The sequence below is a fragment of the Podarcis muralis genome, chromosome 14, assembly GCF_964188315.1.
Source record: "Podarcis muralis chromosome 14, rPodMur119.hap1.1, whole genome shotgun sequence".
Lineage (NCBI taxonomy): Eukaryota > Metazoa > Chordata > Lepidosauria > Squamata > Lacertidae > Podarcis > Podarcis muralis.
Genome location: NC_135668.1, coordinates 7,187,025 through 7,209,143, shown reverse-complemented (window position 1 = coordinate 7,209,143; position 22,119 = coordinate 7,187,025). Strand labels below are relative to the sequence as shown.

General features: G+C 45.0%; 1 protein-coding gene across 2 annotated transcripts in view; it reads right to left on the bottom strand.

Moving 5' to 3' along the window:
* The window catches only part of ALPK3 (alpha kinase 3), a 76,957-nt gene that overhangs the window by 19,823 nt on the left and 35,015 nt on the right, over positions 1–22,119 (bottom strand). For both annotated transcript variants that reach the window (XM_028707135.2, XM_028707136.2), the window contains one exon: positions 11,496–12,933. In XM_028707135.2, coding sequence (XP_028562968.2) covers positions 11,496–12,933 — 1,438 coding nt within the window. The remainder of the gene's footprint in view (positions 1–11,495; positions 12,934–22,119) is intronic.

Here is a 22,119-nt window from a genome sequence, read left to right as displayed (position 1 = left end):
TCGGTTGTGAGCTGTGATGTCTATCGAGGGCACTGTTACCCATAAAGCCAACAGAGCAGCTTCCCTTCCACCAGGAACTGTCTGTGTGGTCGAAGGAAAGGGAGCTGTGCTCTAGGTGTGTATGTTGAGGTCTGGGGCGTCTCAGGGGTCAATTTGAAGAGAATCATAGAATCATAGAGTTGGAAGAGACCACAAGGGCCATCGAGTCCAACCCCCTGCCAAGCAGGAAACACCATCAGAGCACTCCTGACATATGGTTGTCAAGCCTCTGCTTAAAGACCTCCAAAGAAGGAGACTCCACCACACTCCTTGGCAGCAAATTCCACTGTCGAACAGCTCTTACTGTCAGGAAGTTCTTCCTAATGTTTAGGTGGAATCTTCTTTCTTGTAGTTTGGATCCATTGCTCCGTGTCCGCTTCTCTGGAGCAGCAGAAAACAACCTTTCTCCCTCCTCTATATGACATCCTTTTATCTATTTGAACATGGCTATCATATCACGCCTTAACCTCCTCTTCTCCAGGCTAAACATGCCCAGCTCCCTTAGCCGTTCCTCATAAGGCATCGTTTCCAGACCTTTGACCATTTTGCTTGCCCTCCTCTGGACACGTTCCAGAGGAGAAAGAAAGAGAGCCGCTTCCAGGGTTCAAATCTTGTTCCAAATCACACATAACTCTGGAAAGGGTTCCCATACAATACGCCCGAAGCTTGCAAAGAGAAGTTTGAAGAGGAACCATTGCAAGTAAAGGCCCAGAGACTTAAAAAGAAACACGAAGAACAACTTTTTTGTTGTTGTTCAAGGAGCAGGCGGCTAACAAGTTTTGGATGGTTTGGTGTGGCAGCTCACCTGACTTCCGGACAGCTGCTTACCAGAAAGGCGAGGGGCTGGGTGGAAGCAGCATGGATGTGGTGCAAAAGCACAGGCGGGCGCAGCAGTTGGGCTCTGCTGGTGTGTTTGCACTGCACTGATCTCCCCACAGCCTCAGTCCTCCAAGCCTCCTTCCCAATCAGCAGCAGAGACTCAGCTGCCCGGTCAGGTGAGTGCTTTCTCCCCATCACAACATCCACTACTGACCCCATCCCTCCCAACATCTCTCAATCCTCAGAGCTGTTCCACTGCAATCACAGTTCCTTCAAAGCCATCTTCACCAACCTGGTGCCCTCCATCAGTTTTGAACTACAGTTCCCATCATGCCTGACCACTGGCTATGCCAGCTGGGGATGATGGAGCTTGTAGTCCAAAAGATCTACATACAGAAGGTGCTCAGTTGGTGCGTTCTGCTTTAACGTGATCCTGAAACCTAACCAAAGAAGTTTGGCAACTTAAGTTGACAGAATATGCACAACTAGAAAACTTAACATGTAGAATAAGAGCACAACAAGATTGGAAAACGTTTATTGAATATATGGGAAATAATTGTGTACAGCTGAAAACACTGGCAGCATTAAGATAAATTATGCAATAGTGGAATACTGAATTGTTTAGTTTATGTAAAATATGCAGGGATATAAGATATGTAAAATGAATCATGGAAAGAGAAGGTCAGTCACTGATATCTTAAGGATGCAAAATGTTTATCTGAAATTGTAAAACAGAAAATTTAATAAAAATCATTTTAATGTGATCCTGAAACCTCACCTCCTTTGAATATCCCCAAAGCTTCCAATTGCACTGGGAATAAATTCTCTAACTCTGGCTCAGGATTAATTCCCAGTTGTCGAATCAATACCTTTTCTCATTTAAACAAATAAACAAAAAACCTGGGGCCAGAGTATTGCCAAATCTCCATAGGAAATCCAAGGCTGCCATTCGGCTAGCGAAATGACCTGCGAGGGTCCATCTGTCAACTTTGAAGGCTGGTGCAACGGCACCAGGAATAGCTGCCCAGAGGATGGGCAACATCCAAGCCACACCGACCGACTGAACAGGAGCGTCGAGATCAGGTGGCTGGAAGGACTGACGTCTGGGAGAGATTAAAAGAGCTATATCTGTCCAGCCTGACTGAGCAAGGGCAGAAAGGAATTGGGGGGGTGGGGTGTGCAGACTTATGGATATGTGTCAAAAATACAGTCATCAAAGCAGAGCCAAGTAATCTGTAAGGCTGGGGGGGGGGGATAAAAACAGGGGGTTTAAAAAGACAGAAGGAAGGAAGGAAGGAAGGAAGGAAGGAAGGAAGGAAGGAAGGAAGGAAGGAATCAGCAGTTTCCCCATCAATGGCTATTGAAACATGATAGCTGTATGGTCCCTCCATGTTCAGATGCACCTTGGCCTCTGAATACTAGTTGCTGGGGAACTTTGGCCTTCCTAGAATCATAGAATTGCAGAGTTGGAAGGGAACCCAAGGTTCATCTAGTCCAACCTTCTGCAATGCAGGAATCTCAACACGTGGTCCCCGCCTCCAATCTGAAACCTCACTGGACACTGCTTAGCTTTGCAAATGCGCCAGCATGGATGCCCAGCTTGGGGTTCCCAGAGGATACTATCAGGGATGTCTTTACCATTGGGAGTAGTGGCGCAGTGAGCCAGGGAACCAAGCAGTGGAGGGCGCCAGGTGGAGAGTCCAGGGAGGGGAGAGCAGGGAGTTAAGTGAGGCGGAGCAGGGGCTTGGTGCCTGTGCGCCTCCAGCGCCCTTCAGAGGCACTAGGACCCTGTTCCAGGGTCATTCCTCATCCCTCATTTAGCACCTGATTGAGCTCCCAGTGCAAGAACAAGAACAATGGACTGAGTCTACCAAAACCTCGTTATCTTGTTAACTCTATCATAACCTAGATGTAATGTAACAAGTCAATGTCAGAGTATTTCCAAAAACCTGTTGACTTTAGGAATACAGTGGTGCCCCGCAAGACGAATGCCTCACAAGACGAAAAACCCGCTAGACGAAAGGGTTTTCCGTTTTTGAGTTGCTTCGCAAGACGATTTCCCCTATGGGCTTGCTTCACAAGATGAAAACGTCTTGCGAGTCTTGCGATTTTTTTAGCCTTTTAGCCGCTAAGCCTTTAACAGCCGCTAAGCCGCTAAACCGCTAATAGCACTAATCCGCTAATAGGGTTGCTTCGCAAGACGAAAAACCCGCTAGATGAAGAGACTCGCGGAACGGATTAATTTCGTCTTGCGAGGCACCACTGTAATAATAATAATAATAATAATAATAATAATAATTTATTATTTATACCCTGCCCATCTGGCTGAGTTTCCCCAGCCACTCTGGGCGGCTCCCAATCGAGTGTTAAAAACAATACAGCATTAAATATTAAAAACTTCCCTAAACAGAGCTGCCTTCAGATGTCTTTTAAAGATAGGATAGCTGCTTATTTCCTTGACATCTGAAGGGAGGGCGTTCCACAGGGTGGGCACCACTACCGAGAAGGCCCTCTGTCTAGTTCCCTGTAACCTCACTTCTCGCAATGAGGGAACTGCCAGAAGGCCCTCGGCGCTGGACCTCAGTGTCCGGGCTGAACGATGGGGGTGGAGACGCTCCTTCAGGTATACAAAGCCTCAAAACTTTGGAAATTCATATAAAATCAGTAGTTCCACCAATTTGCTTCATTCCAACGCCATTTAATACCTTTGGCCGAGGACTTCAAAGCCCATCAGTTCCCGCCATGATCCCTCAGGTGTGCAGTCACGCCCTCCAGTGCAGGAATCACAGCACAAGCATCTCTCACAAAACAAGTCTGCTCCATCTTCCCTGTGAACAGCCCTTCAGATACAGCAGAATCATTCACAGAGCTGGAAGGGAACCACCAGGGTCATCTAGTCCAACCCTCCGCAATGCAGGAATCTTTTGCCCAACATGGGGTTTGAAACCACAAACCCTGAGATAAAGAGGCTCACGCTTTACTGGCTGAGGTGTATCTAAGTTCAGCATTTATTTCTTATTTTGGTGCCAGGTTAAGCAATGCCATTTTGTTTGGACAATTTAAGACTAGGAGTGACTTGTTAGATTTTGGCTGACCCACCTGCATCTGAGACTACTTAAGTGTGTATACAGGTGCATTGTTAATAAATGAGCAACTAAAAAAAGTTTATTTATGTTTCCTGTTTTCTTTTCCCAAGCAGAGATAATGTGTAAGTGTGCCATGTCAGCTCCCTAAAAAAGGTGAACAACTCTGGGGAACCTTTCCTAACAAAGGTCAACATCTTTGGGTGTCCCCCGCTTAAAAGGGTCAACAACAGGGGAGGCACCGTTATGCTTAAGACGGCCCTAGATCCTATGGATCTTCCCCACCACAAAACGACAATTGTGCTTGTGTGTGTGTGTGTGTGTGTGTGTGTGTGTGTTAGGGAGGAGAGACACCGCTTGGCAACACTGCTCTGCAAACCCAGGCAGCTTCACTTGCAAACAGACCCCCCCCCCCCCAACCCTACTTCCTGGTCAATGGGAACAGAAGAGAGCTTACATGCTTGGCAGTGGGAGCGACGCTAAATCTCAAGACCAGAGGCTGGAAGATGAGCCTCAGGGGATCTGTGGGGCAGAAATGACGTTGCGCACACTTGTGAGCCTCTCCATTCTGGCACTGCTCTTCAGTGGGGAGGGATGGGGCAAAGGAAGCTATAAAATGAGCTCTGTCTTATGATGCCGTAATGTATTTAGCACTGCTTTGTGTAGTCTTGTCCTTAAGTACTTAATTCGTTCTGGAGGTCCGTTCTTAACCTGAAATTGTTCTTAACCTGAAGCACCACTTTAGCTAATGGGGCCTCCCGCTGCCGCCGCGACGTCAGAGCACGATTTATGTTCTCAACCTGAAGCAAAGTTCTTAACCTGAAGCACTATTTCTGGGTTAGCGGAGTCTGTAACCTGAAGCGTATGTAACCTGAAGCGTATGTAACCCAAGGTACCACTGTATATGTGTCTTAAATAAATAAACAACACAGCCATAGTATCCAAAATAGGTGTTGCCAGAGTAGTCAGTTTCTGGTCCTTGGACAATTTCATTCATAGGAAAATTTGTGGCTGAATATGTATTTTATCACAAAATGCACATTTATAAAGGTATTTTATATCAATGCCTTTTTAAAAAACCTGTATTTATTATAAAATATATTTTTAACGCATTAGGATACTTTTTAAAATGTTTGGAGCTAAGGTCTGTTTCACAAAATTCAGAGCAGTGTGAAATCCAAAGGATAATGAAGTTTCTATCTAAACATCTAGTACAGAAGGGGCAATTCATGAGGGTTGAATAGGTGACTAAAGACTAAAGAGTCCATTAAGAAAGATCTAGACATATGGTCAAGGCTGAAACTTTCCTTGTTAGGCAGAATTGCTGTTATCAAAATGAATGTATTGCCTAGAATGCTATTTCTGTTTCAGACACTACAAATAATAGACAAGATGGACTGTTTCAAGAGGTGGCAGAAAGACATATCTAAATTTGTTTGGCAGGGCAAAAAGCCAAGAATAAAATTTAAGACATTAACACATGCAAAAGATAGAGGAGGTTTTGCCCTGCCGGACTTAAGACTTTACTATGAATCAGCAGCGTTCTGCTGGTTGAAAGATTGGCTGCTCCTCGAGAATACAGACATTTTGGATCTTGAGGGATTTGATAATAGATTTGGTTGGCATGCATATATATGGTATGACAAGGTAAAATCGCATAAAAGCTTTAAGAACCATATGGTCAGGAAAGCATTGTATAATGTTTGGATATGGTATAAAGACTTGCTTGAAAGTAAAACCCCCAGATGGCTGTCACCAATGGAAGCTAAAGAGGTGAAAAAACTGAACATGGGTTCAAACTGGCCTAAATATTTTGAAATTATAGAACAGGATGGTGAAAAAGTAAAACTGCAAAGCTTTGAGAAACTGAAGTTTAAGGTGAGAGATTGGTTACATTATCGACAGATAAATGAATTATTTAAACAGGACAGAAAGAAAGGCTTCCAAGTGGAGAGGTCAAAACTAGAAACAGAATTGTTAGAACCCAATACTAAAAATTTGTCAAGAATGTATAACTTGCTGTTGAAGTGGAATACTCAAGACGAAATGGTGAAATCAAGTATGATTAAATGGGCACAAGATATTGGACATGACATTGAACTCGCAGATTGGGAGCAGTTATGGACCACTGGTGTTAAATTCACGGCATGTAATGCCTTAAGAGAAAACATTATGAAAATGATCTACAGGTGGTACATGACTCCTGCTAAGTTAGCGAGGATTTATCATTTGCCCAATAATAAATGCTGGAAATGTAATGAAATGGAGGGAACCTTCTATCACCTTTGGTGGACCTGCCCAAAGATTAAGGCCTTCTGGGAAATGATCTACAATGAAATTAAGAAAGTTCTGAAGAGAACCTTTATTAAGAAACCAGAAGCCTTTCTCTTGGGTATGGTGGGCCAAATGGTGCCAAAGAAGGATATGTATGCCACAACAGCAGCAAGAATCCTTCTAGCAAAGTATTGGAAGACACAAGAACTACCCACGTTGGAAGAATGGCAGACGAAGGTGATCGACTACATGGGACTGGCGGAGATGACTGGCAGAATTCGAGACCGGGGAAAGGAGGCGGTGGATGATGACTGGAGTAAATTTAAAGTTTACCTTAAAAATTGTTATAATTTGGATGAAAACTAGAAGATCAGGGAAATAAGAGATAAAGAACTACAGCTGTTTTAATAACTTAAGGAAGTTAAATTTATGAAACATAAAATAAGTTCATGACGAAAGGGTTGCTGAAAAATTTTGAAACAAGGATGCAGAAAAGGGGTGGTACGGGGAAGTCGATTTTGTGTTTGTTTACGTTTTTGTTTTGTTTCTTTTTATCTATGGAAAATCAATAAAAATTTATTTAAAAAAAAAAAAAGACTAAAGAGTCCTGAGGGGCTGAGAGAAGGATGCATGGAAAGAACGAAAGAACGAAAGAAAGAAAGAAAGAAAGAAAGAAAGAAAGAAAGAAAGAAAGAAAGAAAGAAAGAAAGAAAGGTCTACTACACTGTCTGAAAAGTTGGGGTTGTACAGAGGTGATACATTTTAGCTTTCCTCTTCCCTGCCCTTCCGTTTTTCCTTTTGTGTCATGTATGCAAGCCACTCTGGGAGCGTTTTGGTCTGAAGTGCAGGGTCCAAGTTGCTTCATATATTTAAATAAATGCACAAGGAGCATGGGTTCCCCACATCATGTATGTTTTCACCCAGGCATAGGCACACTCGGCCCTCCAGATGTTTTGGGACTGCAATTCCCATCATCCCTAACCACTGGTCCTATTAGCTAGGGATGATGGGAGTTGTAGCCCCAAATCATCTGGAGGGCCGAGTTTGCTTATGCCTGTAATTAGACCCATGGCCATTTTATTATTATTATTTAAAAAACCCCAGAATGTGGAATTAGCTCCCACACCAGGGCTTCGACAGGCGTGCCAGGCCATGCTCCCATTATTAGCTAAGAGGGTCTCTTCCTTGTCAAAGGCAGAGATTATTTCGCATCTCCTAAAATGGAAACACATCAAGCAAATTCCAACAGGACTGTGCTGCCACGGCCAGCACCCGCCCAAGTGCTGAAAGCAACTCCAAGAGGCTGATAAGAGAGGGGGAAGTCAAGCGGCAAGTCCTGAAATATTCTGAGACAAAGGCTTCCTTCCTTGCCTCTGTCTGCTCCCTGCAACATGGAGACGCAGCCAAAGTGCGCGCATAGCAAATACACCAAGGTGGACAGTTGTCATAAAAGGGACAGCAGAAATTATACGCAATTGTTTTCTACAAATGCCAATATTTTCACTGTGTCCTTATGGCATTGTGAAATCAGAGATGCTACATTGGAAGTGATTAATAAATGAAATTTATTTAGCTACATCGCAGAGCAGAACAGATACATCTGGCCTTTCTGCTATGGAAGAAAGGGGCATGCATAAGAGTTTTGCTCTCTCTTTTTTACGCAGGCCTAACAATCGTCAAAGGCCTGGAAACGATGCCTTATGAGGAACGGCTAAGGGAGCTGGGCATGTTTAGCCTGGAGAAGAGGAGGTTAAGGGGTGATATGATAGCCATGTTCAAATATATAAAAGGATGTCATATAGAGGAGGGAGAAAGGTTGTTTTCTGCTGCTCCAGAGAAGCGGACACGGAGCAATGGATCCAAACTACAAGAAAGAAGATTCCACCTAAACATTAGGAAGAACATCCTGACAGTAAGAGCTGTTGGACAGTGGAATTTGCTGCCAAGGAGTGTGGTGGAATCTCCGTCTTTGGAGGTCTTTAAGCAGAGGCTTGACAACCATATGTCAGGAGTGCTCTGATGGTGTTTCCTGCTTGGCAGGGGGTTGGACTCGATGGCCCTTGTGGTCTATTCCAACTCTATGATTCTATGATTCTAATGCATTTTCTAAAAAGCTGCTTCCACATGATGACCCTTCAGTGCTGTGGAAGCATCACTTTTCTGCGGTACCTGTGACCAAGACCCTTCTACGACATTTATTCAGAACTGAGGTCTTCTGCAAGTTTAGGTGAAAACTTCCTCCTTCTTGCTTCTGCCCCTTTTATTGCTTCTTGTTCAAGGGAAATGTGGCATGAGTCAGTTGCCTCTAAATGGCTCTTAAAGCGTTAGTTCTCTGTGGGAAGGAGTTACTGGTTTCCACTGAATTATTTTTTGTTGCAAAACAGTACTTTTTCATAATTTGAAAAAGGTAATGGAAGCAAACCAGGAACATAACCTTCCCCCTTTTTTTGCAAGTACAGTGGTACCTCGCAAGACGGAAAACTCGCAAGACGAAAGGGTTTTTTGTTTTTTGAGCTGCTTCGCAAGACGATTTTCCCTATGGGCTTGCTTCGCAAGACGGAAACGTCTTGCAAGTTTGTTTCCTTTTTCTTAACACCGTTAATACAGTTGCGACTTGACTTCGAGGAGCAACTCATAGCACGCGGTGTGGTAGCCTTTTTTGAGGTTTTTGAAGACTTTGGTGATTTTTGAAGCTTTTCCAAAACTTTTCCAACACCGTGCTTCGCAAGACGAAAAAAATCGCAAGACGACAAAACTCGCGGAACGAATTAATTTCGTCTTGCAAGGCACCACTGTAATAGAAAGGGAAGAATTCTGGGGCAATTCAGTAATGTCCACTTCTCACCTCTGGAAATTGGAAAGCGGGGGCAGGACCAGTCAATGCAGCCCCAGTCCTGCTCATCAGGAATAATTACAAAAGGGGCTGGAGATAAAATTGCTAATATGGTAATGGTTTGATGCAAATATGTGGTTCAATTAACCTTTGGAACACTTCTGAAAGAAGCAATGACAAGAGCAGAATGAATAAAGAGGAAGTTTCTAATTAAAGACACATTTGCCCCGAAAAGCTTTGATAGTGCTTTGCCTGCACATACTGAAATTATGCTTTAGAGTGGAGAGGAATGCCACAAATCAGAGCTGGGGGGAATGGGAGTCTAACCCCTAAAGGTTATGCACAGATTTATAGAAATGAACAGGACCCTAGAGACCATCTGGGCTTGTAAGGCAAGGTACAATTACAGTACTGCTAACAAGACTGCCTCTGGCCTCAGCAAAGGAGAGCTCACCACCTCCCAAGGTGGCCTGTTTGACTGTCAAAGCAGTCCAATGGTTAGGAAGTCTCCCCTACGATGTTGAGCCAAACTCTGCATCCTTACAGTTCCGACCCACTGCTGGACCAAGAGGGGGCAGAAAGTCAATTGGGAGCCCCAGGTGCTGTGCAGCAGAGCTAGCTCAAGTCTCTGACTCTCAACGGTTTAAGGAGAGCAACAACAAAACCGTTCCCCATTCCACCACCCCCACCCCGCTCTGAATTAGGCAGCTGAGAAATGAAGGAAGCTCGGAAGGAAAACCAGGAGTGGATTTGTGTGTGAAAGGACTGTGCAGTCAGTTTGGGTACTAAACAAAAACCTGGATTAAGTGTGTGCTTCTTGGCACCCGGCTCCTTAATTCCGTGGTCTATACTCCAGAACCCCTATTTTGTACCTGGATCCGGTGGAGGGCAGGTTTCTAGGTGTTTAAATAACAAACAATCCACCCCACACACTAGATCCCAAAAACATGAAGTGCCATATTTTTCGGTCTATAAGACACACCCGACCATAAGACACACCTAGCTGTGGGAGAGGAGAACAAGAAAAAAAATATTCTCTCCCTCGCTGCGCAGCGCCTCTCCAGCGAAGCGGGAGGAGAAATGGAAGGGGCTCCGTTTCTCCTGCCACTTTGCTGAAGGGGCGCTGTGCAACTCTTCCTCTCTGCGCAGCGCCTCTCCAGCAAAGCGAAGTCAGAACAGCAAGAGGGACAGCTGTCTGGGATAGCCGTGCCAAGCCTCTTCAGGGCAGGGGGAGCGTTCCTCCTGTTGCCCTGAAGAGGCTTGGCGCAGCTATCGCAGAAGTCAGAACACCAAGAGGGATCGCTGCTTCCACTATCTCTCTTGCTGTTCTGGCTTCTGGGATAGCTGCGCAGCCTGCATTCGCTCCCTAAGACACACACACATTTCCCCTTACTTTTTAGGAGGGGACAAGTGAGTCTTATAGAGCGAAAAATACGGTAGATGATACTGGCCTGGAAGGGTCTGACTCGGCAGCTCCCCTTTTCCACATTCCCAAGGGATTGACTATGTTCCCTCTGCCTCCACTGTCAGAGGCATTGTGCCTCTGAATGCCAACTGTTGGGAACCGCAAGTCAAGAGAGTGCTGTTGTGCTCCAGTCCTGCTTGCAGGCTCCCCATAATGGGCATCTGTGTATCCAGTGCAAGGAGAGGATGCTCAACTAGATGGGCCACCGGCCTGAATCAACAGGCTCTTTTTGCACTCTTAGATTTAGCTGCCCACCGAGCCCTGGAGCTCCCAGGCAGGGCAGGCTGACATCCTCTGGAAACATGAGCCAGAGTCTGTTTGCAGTTGCTGAGGCCTTGCAGCTCGTTGGACCACTCTGAAGTCCTGCACCCAGAGCCCCAGCTCCTCTCTGCACACCCACGCAGCCCACTCCTCAGCAGGGATCCTTCAAATGCCAATCCCGTGAGGAGCAGCATGAAATCCCCCACGCACTGAATTAGGAAACCCCCTGTTAACAAGGCACACACTTGTTCTTTCCTAATGAAGAATTACATGGAAAATGCTTCAGAATAAGCAGCAAAAAATAGACCCCGGCCAAACCAGGATGTTGAGTGTCAGGGACAGCTGCAGCCAAGACTGCGGGCCGGCAATGCAATGACGCTTGTCGGGAAGGCCAACACATGAGGCTGGGTCCCAACCCAACACCAGCCCATAAATAAACCCAAGTGCTTGCTGGCCACAGATCACCCAATGCATCTGGCTCATTTCTGACCAGCTGCAGAAATAATAATATTAAAACTTGGCCAATGCAACACTTTACAGTCAGGGGTCAGAGCTAGACTGGCGAGAGAGACCACCCTGCTTATTGCTAGTCATGTACATCCCCGCATTCTCAGCTATAAATAGCAGGCAGGGCTCTGGCAGTTGCTGCTTAACAGATTTGGGAAACATTTTGCATGAGGTCAGTCATAGCAAAAAAAAAAAAAAAAAGAACTTACAGTACCTCACAAGGCCCTTGGCCGGGCAGCTGCTCTCCCAAGGAGGCCTCCTTCAAGTCTCTCGCCGCTTCCTGAAAGCGCACAGACGACTCCAACCCCTTCTGGGGCTGTGGGGATGGCTCTGCTTCGGGGCAGAAAGAGTCCAGCAAGTCCGTTTCGCGCAGGTCGGCAACCATATCCTTCGAAAGGGGAGCCCACACCCCAAGGCCAGTCTCTGAAGCCTGGTTAGGATGCTGAAAATCTGTTTCAGGAATGTCTGCCCCATTTCCCATCCGAAGGGGACCAGGCACCTCTTGCACGGCCTCTGCGGTCCAATTAGGATACTGGGATAAGTTTGCATTGACATCCCTGCCAGCATCTGTGGCTGCCATTGTTTGAGCTTCCTTTGTTTCCACAGCCTCTTTTTCCTCTGTTTTCTGCTCTTCGCGTGGCTCTTTTTGCCCTTCCTCTGGTTTTGCCCTTTTCAAAGCCGTAGGGGCTGCTGGGAGCATCTCTCCTAGGATGGAAGCACCCTCCCCTGGCTGGTTCCGATCAGCCTCGCCTTCCTTGGCTTCTGGCGCCTTCTGCTCAGCCTCAGCTTTCACCCCCATGTCAAAATACATGTCTTTTAGAGAAAAGTACACGTCTGCTTTAGGGGGCATTGAATAGGGTCGGGCAATGGGCTTCTCCCCCACCTGCCTAGGAGGTACTCTGGGCTCCGTGACCACCAGCCCATTTGTTGCAAAAGGTGACGTGCTGTAGGCCAAAGTATTAGGCGTGGCATCTTCATGCGCCGAGCTAATACTCCTCTGTTGTGTCCCATCCTCTTCTCTGGAAACATCCTGGCTTGCATTTGGCAAGGCAGTGGTGACCTCCTCTTTCTTCTTCTTCTTCGCGGAAAACTCTTTGGCCGCCGTAGGCTTCGCTTTGATGATCTCCACCGTCTCATAGATATAGGTAAGAAAGCCGTTGGCATTTTCGTCTCCGTTTTCCTCCACGCTCTCCAGAGAAGAGTCCCCATTGGTGGTCACCTCTGCTTCCAGGTGCCCCGTTATGAAGTTGTTTGGGAAGAAGGTCTTGGCGTTCACGGAAGTCTCTTTGCTCTTCTCGTCCTCTCCAAATCGTGGTTTCCCATCTGGGATGCGCACCTTGGCCACCTCCTCCTTGTCCCAGAGGGAGGTGCCTGATCGCATGCCCACTTCGCCGGTCAGGCGGCGCTTCCGCTGGAACCTGTCCGGGCTCACCCTCCTCAGCTGCTCCAGTTCCACGTTCTCCTTCCCTCGCTTCCTGCTCTGCTCGATCTCGCGCAGCTTGGCCTCGGCATTTCGCTTGAGCTTGGCAAACCATCGCTGGTGGATTTTGTACTCTGTCATGGTTCCCACCTCCAGGACCCCCGAGCAGGACACGATGCCCTTGTTGTTTCTGGCCGAGGCTTGGTAAATGGCTGCATCTTCCTCTCTGCACCTGGGGGCAAAAAACAACAGCGCCATGTGAAAAAACACACACAATTCAGGGAGCACATTGTTCTGAGCATTAGTGCACACAGGTGCAAAGTTGAGGGCTGTGTACATGCCGTACATTTGAAACACACACACACACCACCCCAAATAAACATGGGAACTGTATTTAGTTTCCAGGCCCAATTAAAAGTGCTGGTTTTGGCCTATAAAGCCTTAAATGGCTCAGGACCGCAATACCTCACAGACCGCCTCTTTCCATATTAACCTACCTGGACCCTGAGATCATCCTCTGAGGCCCTCCTTTGTGTGCCTCCTCCTTGAGAGATCCAGAGGGTGGCAATGCGAGAATGGGGCCTTCTCTGCAGTGGCTCCCCGTCTCTGGAATGCTCTCCCCAGGGAAGATCGCCTGGCGCCTTCATTATACACCTTTAGGCGCCAGGCAAAAATGTTCCTCTTTAACCAGACGTTTGGTTGATCCGATTTACATCCTATGCCCTTTTAAAATGTGTGGGTTTTTGGGGGGGGGCTGTTTTTATTTTTATTAGGTATTTTGTGGTTTTATATCTTGATTTTATTCTGTGAACCGCCCTGAGACCGCTGGGTATAGGGCAGTACATAAATTCAATAATAATAAAAATAGTTTACTCCACACAGTGCATCCAACACTCTTACAAAACTACAGTTCCCAGGATTTAGAGGTGGAGACAAATGTGCTTTTAATGTGCCTTAAATAAGTAGTCTCTGTCATTTTCCCAGCTGCTCATCCATGGGCAGCTCCTATGTGTTTGGTAGAACGCTAGAAATGAGCCGGCCATATGAGTAGAGAGCAATCTTGTGTGTTTCTCCATTACATTTGCCTCTGCTCCGGACTGCCGTCTTCGTGAGACAGGCTCATGCAACTGAGCAGAACAGGGTCATTCAGCTGACATCTGCGCACACATGACGGGGTCATTTTGACTGCTCAGGGTTGCACAAAGGGGCATTCTCCTGACCCCCCATTATCACAGGAAAGGACAGTCACAGCACCCAAGCTGGGAATGGCAAAACTACAGAAAAACTGTGGAAATCTACCCTGTACACCATTTCTTAAAGCCAAACTAGTCATTATGGCATTCACATAATTGGCAATTGTGTCCATAGCATCCAGAGCATCCGCACAGGTCTGAGTGTTTTTCTTCCATGCTTTCCAGGCACAAGTCTCAGTGGTTTTGCTTTGGCCCCACTGCTTTCCCCTGGAAACCCCCCTCTTCCGTGTTAAATCAGAGCAGATGTCCATCTGGAGAAAACCCAGTTGCTGTTTGCTCCAATTCAGCAGTAAAGATTGGGTTTTCCCAGGGGAAAGCAGTGGGGCAAGTCTGGAGGAGCCCTCACAGAAGCGAGCAGGGGGCAGGGGGTGGGAACGTAACCCAAACTGGGACCGTGGCAGTAAGATCACTTTAATACCACCCTGCTGTAACCCCGATTTGGGTTTAAAAAGCCATTTACACCATTTCCAGATGCAGGGAAAGTCCTGAGCCCAGTTTAGAAAAAGATTGTCTATATGGGAACTGCAAGGAACTAGTCTCTGGGCAAAATGTGGGGACCCCCAAATTACAGAATTCTGAGCATAGTTGCTAATAATAATACTCACTACTTTTTTTAATAAAGAGGTGTCAGTACTCATATCTTGAAAAGGCACCATGGGCCACAAAAAGAGGAGTGCGTCCAAGGCCGGATTTAGGTCTGATGAGGCCCTAAGCTACAGAAGGTAATGGGGCCCTTTATATGGCCAGCTATCCTTTGTCAAAAAAAATTTGTCGCTGTTTTTTGTGTTGAATATATGCTATATGGTAATTGATGGACCTGATAGGTATCTAAAGCCATTTGCACATAACAAAATATGTATTTATCAAAGTAATTGTTGAACTGAAATACAATTAAGAAGAAGTATATTAATAGTGGTAGTGATATTTTAGAGAGCAGGCTAGCAGGCGGGGCCCATTACTTACATCATAGGAGCCTGCACAACACAAAACACTGTTGCTCTATGTAGGTTTTATTTTATTTGTTTTTTATCTTGTATTTTGGAAATCCAGTTTTCCCCCTCTTTAAATTAAGCTATAGCTTGTTTATATGTAATTCTGGCACTGAGTGTGTCGGTACTCTGTACTAATGAGTACTGTCACAAAAAAAGCACCGATAATACTCATCTGCCTTCCTTTGTACCAGGCATGGGAAGCCTGTGGTCTCCCAAATGTTGCTGGACTACAACTACCAACACTCATGGGTCATGCTGGTTGGGGCTGATGGGAGTTGGAGTCCAGCAATATCTGGAGGGCCACAGGTTCCCCGTGTCTGATGTAGGCTTAGGTCCAGAAATGGGGGAGCCTTGACCTACATCCAGCCCTGGCCCCACCAAACACACCCATTGCCAATCTACGGACAGAGGAGGGGTCTCAGTGAAGCGGTATTTGTGTGGCAATAGTAGGAAGCCACTAGGAACTCTGTGGGACTTACTTCTGAGGACACATGGCTACGATTGTGCTCCTTCTGTAGCTTCATTCCAAGAAGCCATATCAAAATCCGTAATATACAGCACAGTCCTGCACATGTTTACTCAGAAGTTCCATGGAGTTCGGTGTGACTTACTGGAGAAGTGTGCACAGAACTTCAGCACATAGGGACATCTGTCATCACACCTAAGTGCAATATCAATATGCTAATACTTAGCATTCACGCAGTACTACCAAGGGTTCAAATTGCTTCGCATGCCTTCCCTAGTTCTAATCCTCACAAGTACCCAGTTATTAGTAGAAATGGAGGATCAAGAAGATCAATTAAAAGAGGTGCGGGATTATTGCAAAGTATTGGAAGACACAAGATTTGCCCACTCTGGAAGAATGGCAGGTGAAGGTGATGGACTATATGGAACTGGCGGAAATGACTGGCAGAATCCGAGACCAGGGAGAAGAGTCGGTGGAGGAAGATTGGAAGAAATTTAAAGACTATTTACAGAAACATTGTAAAATTAATGAGTGTTAGAATGATGTTGGAATGAATCTATGTGATTTTAGCAAAAATGTAACAAAGATTTAAGAAAAATAGACTGTTAATTGGTGAAAAGAGGGAAAGTAAACTTATATTAAGATCAAGATAAATTTTCAGGATAAAAATTTTGAAGAGAGGGAAAGGATTTGCTGAAATGGATAATTGACTTAGAATACAAAAAAGGGAGGTGTGCGGAGGTCAGGGAAACAAGCAAATGAAAGATAAGTTATGGGAAGGTTCGATTTGTTTTTTTTCCTTTTCCTTTTTTAATTGTTTCTATTTTTCTGTTTTTTATTGTGATGTGTTGTTTTGCTATTGTTTAATTTGGTGTTTTTTCTTTTGCCTTTTTGTAAACTTAAAACCTTAATAAATACTATTTAAAAAAATAAAAATAAAAGAGGTGCGGGAAAAGGAGACAACAGGTCAGATAAATAGTCAAAGCTGGGGGAGAATATGGGACAAACACTTTGAAAATGTTGTCTAAGGATAAAAGAAAATTATTATTAGTTTGGAGATGGTATTTAACACCAGTCAGATTAAATCAAATAAACAAGAACTATTTGGTGTTATGTTGGAGAGGATGCCAGGAAACCAGCACTTATGTTCACGTGTGGTGTACAATTTGGGGGGCAAAGGAGATAACAGAAATCACTGGGTTAAAGCTGGTCGAAAGTCCAGCGGTAGCATTGTTATCAATTCACGACGGGGTGGAAGGTTTGCAGGCTATGAAGGACTTGCCCACAGATTTATTGACAGCTGCACAAGTTATGATAGCTAGGAAATGGAAGGAGCAAGGTGAGTATCAAATGGAAGAATGGTATAAAGAAGTGTGGCATATAGCTAAAAAATGATAAATTAACATGTGCTATTAAGGTAAGATTAAGCCTAGGACTTGCCGATCGCATGGTCGGCGGTTCGAATCCCCACGGCGGGGTGCGCTCCCGTCGTTCGGTCCCAGCGCCTGCCAAACCTAGCAGTTCGAAAGCACCCCCGGGTACAAGTAGATAAATAGGGACCGCTTACTGGCGGGAAGGTAAACGGCGTTTCCGTGCGCTGCGCTGGCTTGCCAGATGCAGCTTGTCACGCTGGCCACGTGACCCGGAAGTGTCTCCGGACAGCGCTGGCTCCCGGCCTCCAGAGTGAGATAAGCGAACAACCCTAGAGTCTGGCAAGACTGGCCCGTACCGGCAGGGGTACCTTTACCTTTATTAAGGTAAGATGGGGAATATGCAGGAGAAATGATTCTGAGGAGATATGGAAGCTGTTTGAAGAATTTGTATTGTTAAAATGGAAAGGGGTCAAACCATCGCAAGAGGTGTTGAAATTTTGGGAGGTTGGATAGTTACAATGGAAGGGTCTTGGGGGTGGGGTGCAATTTTTTTCCTTCTTTATTTATTTATTTATACTTTGTAAAACAAAAACAAAACAAAAACAAGTACCCAGTAAGGTAAGCCAATATTATTTCCTCCCTGCCAAACTGCAGACAGAGAAAAAGTTTCTCCTTTTCCCAGTCTTAAATTCAGTTCTCCACAGTTGTGAATTATTATTTTCAAACAATGCTCATGAACATTTGTTGGCATTTCTGTGCTAATTCTCCCCCTGTGAATGCATTTTTGTTTTTACTTTTGACTAAAAAAAACAACAACACGTTGCTAGCAATTCCCCCAAATATAATGAAATTAATGCATGTTCTATGCACACTTTCCCCACAAAATTCGAGGAACTGCAAATTTTGAGAGTAGCTTCATTTTGGTTCCCATAAGGTTTCATAAGAACATAAGAAAAGCCTGCAGAATCAGGTTTGGGGTGTTCATCTAGTCCAGGACTCAAGCACAAGAGCATTTGCCCCTTCAAATATCTCAAGGGCTTGTCACGTGGAAGATGGAGCAAGCCTGTTTTCTCCTGCTCTAGAGGGAAGGACCCGAACTGATGGCTTCGAATTACAAGAAAAGAGATTCTGACTAAGCATCTGGAAGAACTTTCTGATGGTAAGAACTGTTATAAGTAACAGAACGTCAGCAATGTCTAGGCAACACGATGACCATGTACATACGCAATAGACAATCTTTTATAGAATTCCTTCAAACCATAACAAGTCCAAAATGAAATCTTTAGTCTCAAAGTCTCTGAAAATCTTTAAATAAAGCGAGGTACCAGACTTTGTCCGATGAAAGACAAGCTGTGAAGCTTTGTGTATTCAGCAGATATGATTCCAAAACTGAACAACGATTCTGGATATTGACTACTGTTTCGTAGAATTCTTTGTCAGTGTGGTGGGAGGATATAGAATTGCTTCATAAACCCGTCTTATTTCAAATGAATGTATGTGAATGAAAATATCAAATGCTGTGGAACAGTGCTCATGTAGTAATACAAAACAGTAGTCAATATCCGGAATCACTGTTCAGTGTTGGACTTCACAGCTTGTCTTTCATTGGACCAAGTCTGGTACCTCGCTTCATTTAAAGATTTTCAGAGACTTTGAGACCAAAGATTTCATTTTGGACTTGTTATGGTTTGAAGGAATTCTATAAAAGATTGTCTATTGCATATGTACATGGTCGTCGTGTTGCCTAGACATTGCTGACGGTAAGAACTGTTTGGCAGAGGAATGGGCTTCCTTGGAAGGTGGTGGACTCTCCATCGTTGGAGGTTTTTAAGCAGTTTGGATTGTCATCTGTCATGGATGCTTTAGCTGAGATTCCTGCATTGCAGGGGGTTGGACTAGATGACCCTCAGGATCCCTTCCAACTTTGCAATTTTATGGTTCTACCATTCTGCAGTTTCCAGCAACTGGCATTCAGAAGCATACTGCCTCCAAAGTGTAAATCGGCCAGTTTCTCCTTAAAATGTGAACATAATCAAATTTCTCCCCATCCTAACTTATAGTGCAATTCCATAAGCATCTGTGAATAAACAAGGCAAGTGTAATGGAATGTGCTTCCAGGTAAGTAGGCACAGGATTGTAGTCTTGGCTGCTACGCTACTTACTGTAGTCAGAATTACATAAATGCTATGCTAGTTACTGTTGTCAGAATTACATAAACAGATTTACTTTTCAATTTGAGGAGGAGTGGGAGAGATGCTTAGTGTCTTACTCCTTTAAAAATGGAAAACAGCACCACACATGTCACATATTGAACTGATGCGCTAATGCATTTGAATGGGCACTTGCTAGATTACCTCAGGAAAGCTAATAAACTGCAGCTGGGCTGTAGATAAGCCCTGAAACCCCTCCTTCGTACAGGCTGTCCTCTTTGCACATTCTTGGACAGCAATGTGCATGCGCCCTGGATCCTGAGTGTGGATGTAGGGATTAAACCAATACTGAAGGAGCCAAGAGACATTTCCTTCTCAGTCAGCCCAGTTTAGGAGAATGACCACACATAGATCTGTAGTAGACAGGGGTGGGCAAATCTGTCCATTTTTGTTCTCTCCTTCTCTCGGTTTTTTAATCTCAAAATCCAGTTCTCCACATTTTTGCAGGATTTTTTTTTTAATCCTCATGATATTTCACCAGCATTTTAATGGAAAGCTCTCCTAGAATATACATTTTTAAAAATACGGTTTTGACTAATACATCCATTTTTGCAAGCTGTGATGTATTTGGGCAGCCTATTATCACTTAATGGCCCCTGTATCGGGAAGTTTTTAATGTCAGATGTTTTATTGTATTTTTAATATTTTGTTGAAAACTGCCAAGAGTGGCTGGGGAAACCCAATGTTATGCACTGAGTTGAATAGGATCCAAATTGCAGCAATCTGATTGGTCCTAGAACAATAGGATCCAGAATGCAGTAGTCTGATTTGTCCACAGGAGCCACCCAATCCAACTCCAGGTGGAAGTGTAGCTGCAAACTTATTGGCCTACAGGAGAATCCCAGAATTAGCCAATCATGTGACACCCATTGTGTAAATAATGTATATAAAGCAGATAATTGGGGGAATTTGCATTCCTCACTACTATGAGCTGAATAAAGAGAATGAAATCCACTCTTGACTCCAAGTATATTTCACCCAGCAAGATGGGTGGGGTATAAATAAATTATTAATTATTATTATTATTATTATTATTATTATTATTATTATTATTATTATCGTCATCATCACCACCACCACCGCTACTAATACTACTATTTAGAGGGCTGTTAGCTCACCAGGAAACTAGTCTAGCTATTCCAGGAATTGAATCCATGCTGGATCTAGGAACTAGAAGGGGCTCAGGCATGCAGCCAACCCCCTCACCCAAACTCGTAACAATATGTGAAATGCCAGCATTCAACATCTTGCATCTCTAACACAGACTGCTGGCCTTTTTATATATACGGTTGAGACAACCTGGTGTCAAACACCATCCAAAAATCATTTTACACCAACTTTGCTTGAGCCTTACATCAACAGTCCCATTTAACCCTCCCGTCCAAAGTATTGAGAGTCTGGGTGGGGAAGTACCGTCAGGGGGAAACCAGGAGCACTATGCAACTGGCAGTACGGAGTTTGCCGCACATGACACTCACAGTGCTGGCTCCCACACCATCACTAACACCATCTCAAATGACAGGACTGCTTCAGTGTGCAAACATGTGTGCCCACATTTTCCAAGTTACAAGAAAGGAGATCCCAACTAAACATCAGAAAGAACTTCCTGACAGTATGAGCTGTTTTACAGTGGAACGGTCTCCTTTGGGAGGTTGTGGACTCTCCTTCCTTTGAGGTTTCTAAGCAGAGATTAATCTGTCATGAATGCTATAAATAAGATTCCTGGATTGCAAGGGGTTGGACTTGATGACCCTTGGGGGTGAGGTGTCTCTTCCAACTTTTCGATTTTATCATCCTAGCAACAGAAAACAGACGCTTTAGTATTACGGGGGGGGGGAGGATATAGTTTTTGTGCAAGGGACCATCCTTAATGAGGAAAAGGTATAATTCATTATAAGCATTTCTACAGCATCCTTCGAAGGGACGCTGGTGGCGCTATGGGTTAAACCACAGAGCCTAGGACTTGCTGATCAGAAGGTCGGCGGTTCGAATCACCATGACAGGGTGAGCTCCCGTTGCTCGGTCCCTGCTCCTGCCAACCTCGCAGTTCAAAAGCACATCAAGTCCAAGTAGATAAATAGGTACCACTCTGGCGGGAAGGTAAACGGCATTTCCGTGCGCTGCTCTGGTTCACCAGAAGCGGCTTAATCATGCTGGCCACATGACCCGGAAGCTGTACGCCGGCTCCCTCGGCCAATAAAGCGAGATGAGCGCCGCAACCCCAGAGTCGGTGACGACTGGACCTAATGGTCAGGGGTCCCTATACCTTTACAGCATTCTTCAGCAGGAAACCCCCAGGGCCATTGACATAAAAGAAGAATTACAAAACAAATCAGAACACTAGAACACTTGGGAGACACAGGTAAAGCAATCTGAACCATCAAAAAGCAAAGGAAGTGAGCTGGGAAAAGAGAAAAGTGGCTGAAGTAATATTCTTATTTTTATTTAATTTATGAATCACTTGCTACGTGCATCTCAAGGTAGTTTACAAATACATCATTTTTTACAAAACAACAACCTTAAAATAGTTTTTAAAGCAGTGCAAACAGAATGCTGAAGGTACATATGGGAAGGCTTCACCGATCAAACGCCCATCTCAAAAAGAGCACTGTAGAACCAAAAGGGGGGCAGAAAGGAGCAACCCTAATGATCAGGGGTTTCTCCCATAGAGGGAAAGGCTGCAGCATAGAAACATAGGAGTGGCTCTCCTGGATCAGTCCAAAGACCCATCTAGGCCAGCATCCTTTGCTCACAATGGCCAACCAGGAGCCCATGGGAATCTCAGAAGGAGGAACGCAACAGCACTCTCTGCACTGATGGTTCCCAGTGGCTGATATTCAGAGGCACCCTGCCTCTGATTGTGGAGGGAGAACTTCGCCATCCTGCCTAGGATACATGGGCAGCTTTATCCTCCGGGAGATTGCCTCACCCTCTTCTAAGCTACCCAAGGTGGTGACCATCACAAAAACTGGAGGGTGATTTTAGTTTAGAGAAAAGGTGCCTTAAGGGTGATGGGGGAGACATGACAGAAGCTTATATAATTGTCCTCTAAAAACACTAGAATAGAACTCAGAGTCATCCGAGGAAACTGACCGGCAGAAGATTCGGCAGAGACAAAAGCGGG